The sequence below is a fragment of the Crocodylus porosus genome, unplaced genomic scaffold, assembly GCF_001723895.1.
Source record: "Crocodylus porosus isolate Cpor-Errol unplaced genomic scaffold, CroPor_comp1, whole genome shotgun sequence".
NCBI classification, from domain to species: Eukaryota; Metazoa; Chordata; order Crocodylia; family Crocodylidae; genus Crocodylus; species Crocodylus porosus.
Window position 1 is genome coordinate 46,220,962 of NW_017728886.1, and position 15,148 is coordinate 46,236,109.

The 15,148-nt window shown below is 40.3% G+C and overlaps 1 protein-coding gene across 1 annotated transcript in view; it reads left to right on the forward strand.

Moving 5' to 3' along the window:
- GLCCI1 (glucocorticoid induced 1) overlaps positions 1-15,148 on the forward strand; it is a 77,212-nt gene that overhangs the window by 7,673 nt on the left and 54,391 nt on the right. Inside the window, exon 2 of the mRNA XM_019533804.1 lies at positions 9,990-10,141. Coding sequence (XP_019389349.1) covers positions 9,990-10,141 — 152 coding nt within the window. The remainder of the gene's footprint in view (positions 1-9,989; positions 10,142-15,148) is intronic.

Genomic DNA, 15,148 nt, shown 5'->3' on the forward strand with positions numbered 1-15,148 from the left:
ATATATTACATGGATACCTTTTTGAAGGTGTCAAAAACTGCATGAAATATACATTGGATTAGCTCGACTAAATGATTTGCTAAACTTCCTGATACCTTTTTTCTTTGTTTACAAGCAACAAACTATTGCATATGCCCATATAATGAACTGGTACTGTCGTTACTTGCAGGGAGATTTTTTTTTTTTTTTTAATTGTAGCAGGTTTGAACAATAGTTAAAAGTCCATTTTAAAGTACTGTGGACTGATAAATGGTACCAGTCTGAAGTGTTGTCACATTCTCTCCGTTCTGAAGAATGTGACACTAGTCTTATCAAAATTATTCCTGTTCTTTTTTCTAGTGATAATGTTGTTGTCTTGTATTATGCTTGTATTAATACAAGTGCTAAATGAGTAAGTGAATTGTATGGTAGTAATTCTGTCTTAATATAACAGTACAATGCAAGACATACAATCCATTCATTAGACTTTGGGGAAATAGCCTTCCTTTGCAGTGTCTTTCACATTTACTACAGGGCAATGTTGATACAGCATGTTAAGCCACATAATAGTACTGCAGGCTAATATTTTAATATTTTATTAAAAAAACACATTTATTTTATTGTAACAAATCTTTTGAAAAGTACAAGCTGATGCAGTTATTTGTACTTCAGTATGTATATAGATTGAAGAGCTATCAGATGATATGTTGTGTTATTGTGTCCTTTTAACAAGCAGTATTGAGACGCCCAGTTTTTATCTTCATGGGTAGAATGACCCCATTGCTTGTTATGAGGTTCAGAGTTTAGCAGCATTCCAGTTGACAAATAGATTCATTATGAAATGTGGCTTCATTCTCACTTGTGTAGATTTTAATTTGGCCCTTCTTTATCTAGTTCCGTGGGTTGAGCTAATAAGTGTTAAGGTGCATAGCAGAGATGGGTCGCTGCTCAACAGTTTCTTTCAGCTAGAATCTTAAGACTAAGGAGAGTTCAAGAATTATGAGATTTAGTGACTCCATATTCTTTCTTCAAATTAAGACCTCGCCAGACTGGGGCTGCCTCTTGCAGGTGAGACTTGTCTGCTAGAATGTTGATGACTTAACCTAAGGGTGGGCTGATTCTGCCAGGCCTGTGGGCGAACCCTTGGCCCTGCCAGACCGTGCTGGGGCACCCTTGTCCCGTGCCAGCTGACAGTTTGCTCTAGGATCCCTGTGCATCGGCAGCAGCTCCCAGCCCCACTGGCTTGGTATGGGGCAGAGCAGAGTTGCATCTGGAACTCCCACTGCTGCCCCTGCACCCCCGTCACTGCCCCACGCCTAGCCGACAGGGCTGGGGGCTGCTGCTGCTATGCGGGCATCCTGGGGTAAGCTGCAGGCTAGCACAGGACAGAGGTACCCCAGTGCTGCCCACCTCCACTGGCCCTGGCCCAGTCCTGGCCACTAAGTACATGGCAGGGCGTGTAATTGCCACTGGGTCCACCCCCCTCGCTCCTTGACTGTGGGGCTGAGCACCATAGGCCAGGGGAGGTGAAGGATGCTAAGTTTCTCCCAAGCCTCCTCTGTGGTGCTTGGAGCCTTCCTCCCCATTCTGGGTGCTGCAACCCCCCAGGGAGGCCTGGCAGCAGCTTCCAGCTCTGTCCTAGCCCCTTACTGTCACAGGCCCAAGATCCCAGCCCTGGACACAGCTCCAGGGAGCTGTGTAGAGCTGCATCTGGTGCAAGTCCAGGATCATGGGGCAGTGACAACACAAGGCCAGGATGGGACAGAGCTGTGATCCATAAGCAGGGGCATGCAGGGAACGGAAGTGCACCTGTCTGTAGGGGTGTGCAGACAGTGGATTGTGGTTCTCACCTGGCCCTGGCCCTGCCCTGTGTTGTCCCTACACTGTGATCCTGGCCTCGCCTGCCCATCCCTGCTCCTGAACACCGCTTTCACCATACCACATAAAGAGTTTTGGTGAATTATTGTGCTGGGCATGGAGGGGAGGTGGGGGTGCTGTGCTGAACTGGCCTGCCACAACTCACCAAAACAGCCTGTGCGCCTCTGTGGCCTTTGGGTTGAAATAATTACCTAGCCCTGACTTAGCCTCTGTTTTATGGGAGTTAATAATGTGCAGTGCTACTTTACAAGCAACAAACTATTGCATATGCCCATATAATGAACTGGTACTTTAAACCCCATTGGTGTGTGTTGTTCTATGGCTCAGCTAACGAAAGAGAGATTGTCCCTACCTGTAAATTAGTTGGTCATTGTTATCTGATAGCCGGAACTGTCAACTGCCTCTGTCGCTTCAATATTTCAGTGTACAATGCACATAGTGTAGCTACAAGATATTTTGCTAATTGCCTTTGCAGCTAGTTTAACTGGCATATCAGTTAATAAAATTTCAAAAAGCTTGGTCCCTAATAAAATGGGCATTTTAATATGGTGACTATTTTGCCAAAAAATTCAAGACTCAAACCATTTCTATTAACATTTAACAACAACTGCAAAGCAAGCCAGTAGTTGGAAAGCAAATCTCTTGACTTCCCTTGCATTCTTATTAGGAAAAAACCCACTAAATTGTCTCAGTTGCTCAATATTACTTCATTGGCTAGTTTTTACTGGACTTGGTTTGCACAAGTTAGCCCCTGGATACATTTCCAACTTACTGAAATTATAGTGTGCTTAAAATTTTAAAACTCTATGGCAGCAATTTAAGCCATCAGACTTTGGATGGTATGTTTAATTGTTTCTTAAAAACCCCAACTAATTGTGATAAATATAGACTAGAATCCAGCTTTTTGTTGGAAAGCTGCCACTTGCTTCTGCTTTAAGAATTACATTTTAGTTCAGAGTGTTATACCATCTTTTTGGTTGATAACTGTTCTGTGATTAATTATGATAGCTGATGGTGTAATATGCTCTTCTGTTAAATCTTTCTTTCATACTTTACCCTCAGTAGTGTACCCTGGGCTTATGTTCATTCAGTGCATCCCGTGCGCACCTGATAGTCTGCTATGAAAAATCATTTTCCTTGCTTTGTCATCCTCTTTGCCCAAGAGAAAAAACAAATGCATTTAAAATATTTGATGTTCTTCCTCAGGGAGTGGGGTAGGAGCCATGATCTAGAAAGAAAAAAAAATCATGGACAAGAATATAATCAACTAGCCTCAAAGGTAATATATATTTTAGAAACATCTGTACAAAATAGTTTCGGTAATCTGTGTACATGAAATTATGTGAATGGTGGCAGATATGTTGTCAGTTCAGGAGGGTGTGAATTTTCCAGGTTACCAGTTTTGTAGTATGATCCACATAAACTCTGGGACTAACACTACAGGTCAGCAGCTCAAGCTTTTTTTAATCAGAGTATTCAGGCCAATCCATATTTTAAAATACTAATTGCTTAACAAGGCTAAAGTTATTTTTTCCATTAAATGCATATACTGAAGAAAGCTCTTACTCTTCAACTCACTCTGAGACAATTACTTGTTTTTATTTATTTATTTATTTTTCCGCAACACTACTGACAGTATGCACAGGGGAAAAGAGTGCATCTTATAATTAAAATAATGTTATGGAAAACCTACCTTTTCCTACAGTGATAGTGTGAACCTGATTACTGAGCCATACAACCCAGAAGAAATGGATGCTCTGGTACTGTAACTGAAGTGTATGTCAAGGTGGACTGATTTTTAAATCATCAATTTAAATAACTTTTAATAATGAATTAAATTAGTAGGTAGGAAACAATGATGAAGTAATTGATTTTAACCTTTTTACAGTTGTATATTATTAGATATTCTCCTAAAGAAAGATAGTCTTACAGGTTAGCATAATTTGATTAAAACTGTTACTTATCATGTGTGAAGCTGCCTTTTAAAAATTATTTGGATGGTTAGCTAGAAAAAAGTACTTTAAATATACTGCTTGCATAAGAAACTTCATCAAGACATGTTTGTATTTAAAGCCAACTGATAAAACAAAGAAAACATTATTGCTGCTTCTTACCATGTCCATCAAGATTTTAGAACTCTTCCCCTCAAATCAAGTTTGTCATACGTTGAAGATAGATTGGAAGAGGGAATAAGCTTTGCGATCTTGTTGATTTTGTTCCCAGTGGGCTTCTCTGCATTGAATAAATTACTATGCAGTGGACTGAACTAAATTAATATACTGCAATGAAGAAAATATACTCTCTGCACCTGCAGAAAAGGCTACAGCTGTCAAAAGCTGGTTTTGCACTTAAATAAACTCTTCTTCCAGGTGCTTTGCCACTGAGTTCCCCAGTTCACTGGTTTCTGCAGCAAACATACAGCTGGAATATTTATTTTTATTTTAGTTTTAAATTGTTTTAATTATTTTAAATTTAAGCCTTAGGCTGAAGTGGATAGATATAGATATATAACGTAAATAAGTCTGATTACAAGAATCTATTTTATTACTTTTTAATCCACTTGGAGTGTGCTGTTAGAATGAAGATGTATGGGAAAGATTTGTGAAGTGTGAAAATACTTTAAAATAGTGTAGAATCTGACTAACAGTTTTTAAAGGCATATTTACCTTTTGAAGACAGCACTTCCTTGCTTTATACTTTTTTTTTTTTTTTACCTTTTCTTACTGAGATTAAGGGACCAAAAAAGATCACTTACAGGGCTGTCTAACTGGCAGCCGTTAGGTTGTATGCAGCCCCCGAAGTGTTATCATGTGGCCTCCAGGCTCCTTCCTAGTTGCCATTGCCCTCCCCTTCTAGCTAGGAAAGGGCTAGAATGCCAGAGCTGCAAATGTGGCAGCTAAATCACATGGTGCACATAATAAAAGTAAAACTGAGCTGCAGAGTACAGAATATAGTGTGCATAGTTGCACTGAAAGTTGACTAAAAGCAGTTGGTCTCCAGTATTTAATTGCAAGTTTGCTATGTCCATCGGAACTAAGCTGAAAATAGATGGAGGGTCAAAACAGCAGTTGCTAACTTCCCTTTGGAAGCATCTTTGCTGTAAAAGTGTTGTGGTTATATACATTCTGAGGCCTGTGTATCAGGTCATAGGGTCATGAAATCTAATTTTAGCTGATGACTGGTTCAACTCTTTATATCTTTTGTCTCTTAAGAAGGCAAGGGTTCAGACGAGGTATGTGACCCTGTTAAATAAATGTACATCTGCAGCAGGGTGCTTTGGTAATCACAGTTCTTAAAATATTGTCCAAAAATATCTTGCAGTCTAAAATGTATTTTGCTTTTAATTTGTATTTAACAAAACATATTTAACCTTGTTTAATAAATTTAAACTTAACTACTGTGGTTAATAAAAATTTAAATTTAGCATATGCTCAAAGATGGACAAAAATGTTAGTGGCTTTATAATTCAAATACTCTACACCTTTAAAATCTCATTTCACAAATTAATTTACTAAATATTTAGTATGCTATACTTTTGTCTTCAATATCCAGTGCTGTTACTTTTTCCTGTATTTCTACATTAACGTTCTGTCAGTAAATTAAATTGATACACAAAGTATAGGTTGGTACGGAATTGTAATTCTCCAATTAAAAAAAGGCATACTTAAGTGTTTCTAGATCCTGACCTTTTTCTATGTCAGTGATAGCTGGGCAGTACCTCTCTTCAAACAAATGCAGAAACAGCTTGGACTTGTTCATGAGGCTCTTGGGTTTTCTGCCTTAATGCTGTGCTCTATTCTTTCTGTGGTACAAGCTGAGACATGGCAGTGTGTATTGAAATCCTAGTTCTTGTATTAGTTTTGGAAAGGGTGAGTGCAGGTTTTCCTTTCCGCACTTTTCATGGTGTTGAAATTTTCTAGCGCTTTTGTTACCTTGATCCTGCCAGATGTCCAGGGCACGGGCAGCAGCAGTACCTACTTGCCATCATGATTGTAATACGTAGCAGGATTCCAGGAAGGGTACTGAAAAATTTAAGGTCTGTAGCTGTTTAAGGTTAACTTATAACTGTATATCCTTCTTTATGCTTCTGAAGGGATGAGGCCAGCATTGAGAGGGTCCAGAGGAGGACCACTCGCATGATTGGAGGCAGCAAGGCAGGCCCTACGAGGAGAGACTAAGGGACCTGAACCTGTTCAACTTTCACAAGAGAAGGCTGAGAGGGGATCTGGTGGCTATATATAAACTTACAGGGGGGAACGGAGGGGATTGGGTGAGACCCTGTTCTCCTGAGCACCTCCCAGAGTAACAAGGAACAACAGCCACAAGTTGTTTGAGAGAAGGTTCAGGCTAGACGTCAGGAGGCACTGCTTCACAGTCAGGGTGGCCAGGGTCTGGAACCAGCTTCCAAGTGGTGCTTGATAACTACCTAGCTGGGGTCATTTGAGCTTAAACTTAGTAGGGGTCATAAGAGCCCCAGTATTCATTCCTGCCCAGGGCAGGGGGTCAGACTACATGATCTGCTCAGGTCCCCTCCGACCTTACATCTATGAAGATAAAGGTAGGTTACTTCCAGCTGTATTTCTAAAACTGGGGAAGGATTGGACTACCTGCTGCTGCTGTTGGGTAACCTTGCCATAACTAATGAATTACCATTCCCAGTTTCTGCCCTGGTTCATTCCTCCATGTTATTGCAAGTTTGTGCTGCAGGTTTCCATGCCTCAACACTTTTACCTCTTAGAATACTAGGAGGAGTGACTGTGAAATCTGAGCACCTAATACAGTCTGGCACAGGCAAGGTTTGAAAACAGCAGAAAATTAAATCATAGAACTGATCAGTTAGGAAATCACCACCTGGATACATTTCTAGCATGAATGCGTAGGTCCTCAAGTCATTACATAATCCATCTACCTATGGCGAATGACTATCGCTGAAGCATGTTCAGTCACAGAGGGGCACTTTCAGAAGACTTAGAAGACAGTTCTGTATGTTCAGCAGTGGGTCTTTTGGAAAGAAAATACTGGCTAGCATAGTCAGGCAAGGTTCTTTGAGTAGATGTGATTATCTTTTATTAGACCAACTGAGTAGTTGGGGGAAAAAGTGCTTAGCAAACTTTGGGATGCAATCGCCCTTCTTCAGGCACGGGGAGTCTCTGCTGTTCCGAGACTCCAAGGAATGAGAGAAGCTACAGGTGTGACAGGATGTCAGTGATAGCGTAAATGGGTAGAAGTTAGGAAAACAAAAGGTAAAGCAGGGAAGGGAGGAGGGAAAAAAATCCGAAGGTGAGTAAGGGAGATTCTACAGTAGTAGTAATCTACTACTTGCTAGTAGTGGCTAGCATAGTGGAATATGGGCAGTGGTGGGAGGAATGGTATACATGTGGGAACCCAGAGTCTGCAAATTAACCCCTCATGGGCAGCATGTGGGCCATGAATTGGACAGCTCTGCTTTTGTGTACTTTCCTTTGGAAACATTTGGCAGAGAAGTGCTGTATGTGATTGTGCCAAAAATAAATTAATATTACTGGCTTCAAGCACGGAGGGGGGTTTTATCTTTGTTTGACTCTTGCTAACTTTTCCTTTTTTGATATAGCTCCATTTGTATTATGCCTAGGAAAGGTCTTTGTCATCTGAGAATTTTTTTCAGGCCCTTATACATTTAGGTCTGTGTAAGGACTTAGTCTTTATCCACAGATTTAAAAATAGGCATCTGAAAGGAACATGGAAGAAGAAAAGTGCAGTGTAGTTGCATTGAACTGGACTAGAAACTTGTTTCAGAAGGGGAATCATGATATAACACTTGTTTTTTCCAGGTTATGTAAGATACAGGTGTGTTTTACTGAAGGAAAATTGAAACATCCGTTCAGTCAAACTAAGCAATTTAACCTGAATTCTACTCGCATCTAACGTCACGTGCAGAACTTGTGTTTTTAAATGGTTGTGTTAGTTGATGCCTTTTAGAAGGAGAGTTGCTGTGAACATCACTAGCTGCTGTTTTCATGTAAAATGTTGGGTTGGCTCTGAGCAAGGTAATTTTGTACCTAGGAATTCCCTAGACAGAGGGGAGTCTTTCTTACTTCCTTAAGTTTGTAGATCAAGTGGAGAACTGTTGAGAGTCTGTGGTGCGAGGAAATTTCAGAGCGGTAAGGGTTGGTGCAGAGAGCTCTTTGGTACTTTTCAGCTTGGGGTTTGACCAACTGCCTTGTATGGTACACTGTTTAAAGGTAGACTACAAAAGCATAGATCTGTTATGCTTTTAATGCTAGTTTCACAACACCCAGGGAAGGGAGAGTGGGTGGTGTGCTCTGGGTTCTGATGAAGAGAATAATTATTTTCTCTTGTGAATGTCACATCTCTTGGGTTTTTTTTGGCTTGTGGTTTTTTGTTTTTGTAGTAGGACCTTGTACTTGTAAAATCTGCAAAAGGAACTGACTTTGCATGTTTCTAGTGTCTTTATCTGGAAACCAGTACCATGTATTAAATGATTTTACAGCTGGGTGATTTTTTTACTTTGCATAGTCTCCAACTTACATACATGAAAATCTTTTTAGACGTGTTGAACTCTGACCTCACAAACAAACTGGGCTATAAACCATTGCTAAGTATTATGCCTCTGGTGAATTGCTGTTTTCCAGAAACTTTCCAAGATTTGACTACTTAAGTGGTTATTAATATTAGTATAATAATAACTATTAGTGCAAGTATAATACTATACTATTAGTATAATAATCTTTATACTAGTCGCCTAAGAGGACTTGCTCACTCTCTCATTTTGTTTGTTTGTTTTTTTCAAAAAAGATGAGTCTTTCATTGAAGACTTGGGTTTATTGTTACCTGAAAGGTAGATACAAGTTTTGGTAAAATTCTTTGTATAATTTTTTGAGCTTGAAAGTAAAATCTTTCACATCACTCGAGCCTTTTTTTCCTAAAATACCAACTTACCATAAAATTGCTTCTTTCTGAGGAGAAATGCCTTTGATATGATAGAAATTTGTTTTGTAAATTGCCAAGTGATAGGTGTTTCAATTGAGTTACACAAAAGTATCATGAAACACATTCTCAATTCATGGCACTTATTTAGAGCATGTAATAATAAAATGATTTGTGCTTATACTATTTCCCTGACTATACATTTAGGCAAATACCTGATCTATTTTATTTTGTTCCATAAATACACAAACCACATTAATGTGAGCTAAAGTTTGGCTATGATGCTGGGTGTTGAACAGGATTCTGGTGTTGGAGGCACTGACTTTTGAGATGTTTCATTCCTGAAAAAATAAGCATTCTGAGAGAGTTTTGTTTTGTTCTTAGGAAAGATTGTTCAAGTCTTTAATATGAGTAGGGATCCAGTGAATGTGCAGAATCGGTGAGTGACTGGATGACAGGTGTGCAAGTTTCTCAATTTACATCACTTTTACAGTTAGGCTATAGACAATTTAAGCTGTAGATTGAGGCAGCGTTGTGCAAGCCTAGAAAATGAGAACATGAAATTTCAACTTCATATGAATGACAAAGGAAGTTTAATGAAGTAATTAAAAAAGATGTGATAAAAGTTCTCATATGATTGAAAAAGCAGAGTTTCTTCACTTGCCCATTGCCTTCCTTTATCTAAAATAAAATGTTGCAGAGCAGGGTTAGGCAGCCTGTGGCTTCTAAGCCAGGTCTCATCATGCCTTTGGTAGCATGGGATTGGTGGCACAGAGCTGCTTGTCCCAATCTTGTGCATAAAACAGCAATACAAAATTTTATATTGGTGCTATAACTTTGACTCCTTTCAAATGCTGGATTTAAATTTTGTTAATATAGTTAATATATTGAGTGACAAGTCAGTGTCCCTTTGGATACAGTCGTATAGTCATTGTTGGTGGTATTTGTAAGTGGTGAGTTTTACCTGTTGTATTGTTCAGTCTCAAGAAGTGAACTTAAAGTGTGGGCATGTTTGTTTCCCAGTTTGCAACATAATCAAAAAACCCTTTGAAACACCTTTTTCTTATGTCAAACACAAGAAGGTAAATTATTTTAAATGTATGTTGTTTTTTGTTGTTGTTGTCATAAACCTTTTTCACATGGCTTGCAATTTTTCACATCAGATTTGAAATAACAACTTTCTTTTTCTTTCTTTCTTTGTGCAGTGGATAGGCCAAAATCCCAGCAAGTTCGAACCTCTGGTACCATAAGGCGAACCTCTTCTCTGGACACAATAACAGGACCTTACCTCACAGGACAATGGCCACGTGATCCCCATGTACACTATCCTTCATGTATGAAAGATAAAGCTACTCAGGTAAAACCGCTGAAGCTGCATGTTGTTGTTGGTGTTTACCTTTTGCTTCCTTATCCGAAATAGCCACTATACTTTTCACTGTTCTACAAAGTGCATTTACTTTTCTTAGTCATAGCATTACTGTACCCTAATTTTTCACATGTACATTGGTTTTCTTAATTTAGTAGCCTGAACTTGGTAATGAACTTGTGTAATTCAGAATTAATGTTCCCCTGTTTTTAAGAAGCAGTTCTTGGGAAAGATCCTTGGTCTGTTTGGGAAGAATATCTGCTAATATCATTGAGCAGACAGGTTAAAACATCCTGAAGTTTGGTTTGAATTCAGCATTGCCAAAAAATATTAGGCTAGTATAATATCCAGCATGATATTTTTTTATAACGGCTAACAATAGTGAATCATGATTATGTTGAAATAAAGGCAAGAGTTAAAGTAGCTTTACAAACCTGTTAATTTACTAGAGCATGAAAAATTCTGCTCGCCGTAATGTTGAGTTTGTTTCGGAGGCTTCTTGCTTTGAATGGCTGCTGATTAATTGTTAATTGCCGGGCCTAAACAGGAGCTCCAGGAATTCTTGAATTAGGAAGACCCCTTAAAATCCAAGCAACCAGTGACTTGAAATATTTGTAGGAAGGAGTATTTGGGGAGGTTAGCTCTCCCCCCCCCTGTAGAGGTAAGGGCTCGGAAGAGAAAGCTGTGATTTAAGGTTGTGACTCATAAGTCAGCAAAACCATGAATTTGAAGAAATGTCATGATTTTCATTAGCCGTCGACTACTTTATCAGAAGATGGAACGCATTGCATCATGAGAAATGTAGTTTAGCCAGGAGTCAACAGAAGGCTGATATAGTGAGAAGATAGTGTTAGTTTCCATTTGTCTCCTATGCACTTTACTAAAAATTACTGTGAAAAAATTCCTGGACATAATGATGGTAGCGAAAAGTTGTGATCTGGACAATTTATAATCCAGGTATTCTAATTTCAGTAGCTTTCATGCTTCTGAACACGCATTGAAGTAAAGAGTAATTAAAAACATGAGAAAAGTGGAATATAGCATAAGTTTACTAAAGAGATGGTGTCACTAGTATTATACATGTTCCACATAACTGATTTCTTATACAGGAGAAGTTCAGTAGATATTTATCTGTCTGGTAAAGCATTTGCTGGAAAAAATGAGGATTAGTAAAATAATTGCAATGTGGATAGAAACTGGTACAGGGGAGCCAACAGCAGGTCATATCAAAAATGGTGAGGGAATGGGTTACGGAGGGGTTACTAATTGAGTTCTGTAAGGACAAATTTTGGAAGTACTTTAATATTTTAATTGAACTCTTTATCACCAAAAGTAAGAGTATGCTAATGAAATTTGCTGATGACATGAGGGCCTCAGAGCCATCATCAGTATAGAAAAGGGATTAGTATATCATACAGAAGGAGTTGGCTGTCTTTGAGGACAGGAAAATGGGATAAAATTATAGTAGAATGCAAGGTCCTGCACTTGGTTCATCCTTTGGAAGCAAAGAAGTGGAAAGATCTTGTTTTAGATGATTACTTTCTGAGCCTCCAATGAGCTATAACTGGGAAAAAGAGATGTGTGATTCTAGAGTATATTATATGTAATATTGGTCCGGAGCATGACTGTGAACTGCATCTGACTAGAGAGCCTGATCGCAATGTAGTGGGGCGAGTTGTTATGGTAGGGTAGCGTCTATAAAATAGCCTAGTGTTGCAACCTCTGGAGTAAGATGAGTATAGGGTACCTAAAAACCCTACTCCTTACACTGCCTTTTGGGTACTCCTTGGTTGGAGAAAGATCAAGGGCTATCACCCTGACAGGAATATGCTCTTGCTGAGCCATTAGGCAGTCAGCAGCAATTCTCATCTGTTGCAACCTCCACCCCTCCATACCCTTGCTTAGGTATATGCGTCAAAAGTCTTGGTGTTATGGTTGTGATGGTTGTAGACATCTTGTGTGTACATCGTGATTCAGATGATTGGTTGCCCTGTGCCTGTACATAAAATAAAAATGCATATGTAAATACATACATATACCCTTGTACAAAGTACTGATAAAAAGACTTATTGTGGAACAGCATGAACCAAGTTCAAGAGGTGGATGCAAGATGCATACAAAACTGATTGGATAGGCATGCTCAACCAGTAGTCATTAATGGCTCAATGTCTACTTGGGGCAGGGTACCAGGTGGGTTTCCGAGGTGTCACTCCCCCATTTAGTGTTGTTAAACATCTTCATTGATGATTTGGAGTATGAGATTGAGTACACACTTGGCAAATTTGCAGATGACACCAAGTTAGGTGGAGTTGCAGACACTGAAAGATAGGGCTAGGATCCAAAATGACCTGCTTAAGATGGAGAAATGTCCTGGCTGAAATTTAGCCAATTGATTTCAGAACAAGTACAAAGTTCTGCACTTGGGCCAGAATAACTGCATGCCCAAAAGCAGACTAGGGAATGATTGGGTAGGCTGCAGTTCTGTAGAGAGGACCAGAAAAAAAGCCAACAGCATAATGGGTTGTAACAATAGGAGTGTCACTTGCAGATCAAGGAAAATGATTATTCTGTTGTATTTGCCACTGATGAGGCCTCACCTGGAGTACTGTGTTCCATTTTGCCCCCACTGTTCAAGAAGAATAAGTCTTCAAATAACTGAAGGGTGATTGTAGAGAGCATAGGGATGGGTTTTTCTTTGTGGCCATAGGGAAGAACTAGGAGCAATGACCTCCCACTGCAGCAGAAGAAATTTAGGTTGGAGATTAAGAGGAGCTCTCTGACTGCAAGGGTGATCAAGCATTGGAAAAAGCTACTTGTAGAAGTTGTGCATTTGCCATCCTTGGAAATTGTCACGAGCAGGTTTGACACTTGCGTGGATAGTTCAGGGAAGGGCAGACGTGTCTTGGGCAGGAGTCTAGACTAATGACCTCATGAGGTCCCTTCTAGCCCTCCTTTGCTGTGGTCCTAAGAGAAGTGACTTCAAATGGGAAAAAATGACTGCTCGGACAACGAAGGAAATGAGAAACTACCTTAAGAGGAGACTAAAGACTTTTTCAGCTTAGCAAAGCAGAGGCAGAGAGGGGATAGAATTGCATTTTCATAATACAATAAGGGTTAAACATCAGAGAGGGGAAAAACTATGCAAGGTACACAGCAATGTTGGCACATGAATGGAAGTGTATAGGAACATAAATTTGGAAGTGGTCTCCTGGGCCATTGAGTCCAATACCCTGGATTTTCACAAAGCTGAGGATTTCCCAAGATACCTGCTTCAAACAGCCTCACCCAATTACTAGGTAAAATAGCATCCTTCTACATGCCACTAGTAAAATCTGAGAAGATGAGGGCACTACAGTGACTGGGAAGTAGTTAGGTAATACAGAGCTGTCCAGCTTCTGAGCTGTTGGGGTCTTCACGTGATTGCCACCATGCTGTACCATGCCTGCACTGTGGCTCTGTGCAGAATCTCTGGGCCCCACAGGGTGAACTGTGGTGCTGCACCCCTAGGGGTTAGTGTAGGAAGCTGAAGCTGTAGGAGGGAAGGGGACCCTGGTGGTGGCAAGAGCATCTGGAGCAGTGGAGGGGGGGAGCAGTACCCAGGCAAGCGTCCGCAGGCCACAATTTAACCTCTTGTGGGCGACATGGCTTCTGGGTCAGGAGTTAAATGTCTGTGGGTTAAAACATGCTCAGGAGATCCTAAGAATCATGTCTCTAGTATGGGACAAGAATTATGCCCCGTCCCTCTTTTTCCACCCTGTCCCCCTGCAGCTGTTCTTGTTAGGTTTGACAGCTGGCTTAGAGTGGTGTGATCCAGCAAGAGAATACAGGAAGTAATACATTTGTTTTCCATCAAAAGCATCTGTATATCCCAGTTAAACCCAGCCTTGGGGGCCAGTGTCCCAGTGCCTCAAAGGAAGGGGTCTCCAGCCTCCTTTTTAGCATCTACCAGCAAAAACCCTACAGACTAGGAATATCAGACACCTACCAGACTATAAATCAGTTATGTCAGTAACTGAACATAGGAATTGTAAACACCATATTTTTTTTTTTTAACATTGGTTGTTGAGGTAGAAATCCCTGTCCTGTTATACCATCCCTTCCATAAACTTATGCAGTTGTAATTTAAAGTGGCTTGCAGCTATGAATTCATAGTATTAGAAACATCCCAACCTGTTCTGGGCTTTATGCGTTCTTTTGCAACCGAAGAATTTCTCTATTGTTTTTCAGCAGTCAAAAAGAGTTAAACATAAGAGCTGACATTTCATAAGGGGTGAGTCTAATAAGGTTGAGAACCACTGGGTTATACAACAGATTTGGATAGGATGGTTTGGATAGAGATGATCCTGCCTCTGGTGGGGCATTAGACTAGGTGACCCTCTGGAGGCCCCTTTTAGCCCTTATTCTGACCCTTCTAGTCCGACTAATATCAGGGCTTTGTTTTTCTTGACGTCTTCTGGAAAAAGAGCGAGCCTTCTAGGTAGTGTTACTTCTTGCAATTTAAAAGAATAAACCAGTGGGGGGAGAGGGAAGGGGTAAACTGTTGACAGGCATGACACCAAGCCCCGTACCTTCCCGGAGTGCTGCTCCAATCCCCTTCCCCTGCCTGATCTGTTGCTTTACTTTCTGCTCCCTGACCTATCAGCTACAGTGTTCCCTGCTCCCACCCCAATCTGTTGCATGCCACAGAGACTGTCTGTGCCACTTGTGGCACGCATGCAGTGGCTACACCTGGAGTGAACAATTATATACTTGATTAAGTTGTAACAGTATCAGCTTATTACATTTTAATCGGAATATTAAGTGACAGTATGTCCTTTGCTTGTTTCAGACTATTTTCTTCCTCTCCTCTTTCCTAGAATGCTTCTTTCATAGATTTCATAGACATTAGGGCTGGAAGGGACCTTGGGAGATCGAGTCCAGCCCCCTGCCCAAAGGGCAGGAAGTCAGCTGGGGTCATAGGATCCCAGCAAGATAAGCATCCAATTTACTCTTGAAGGT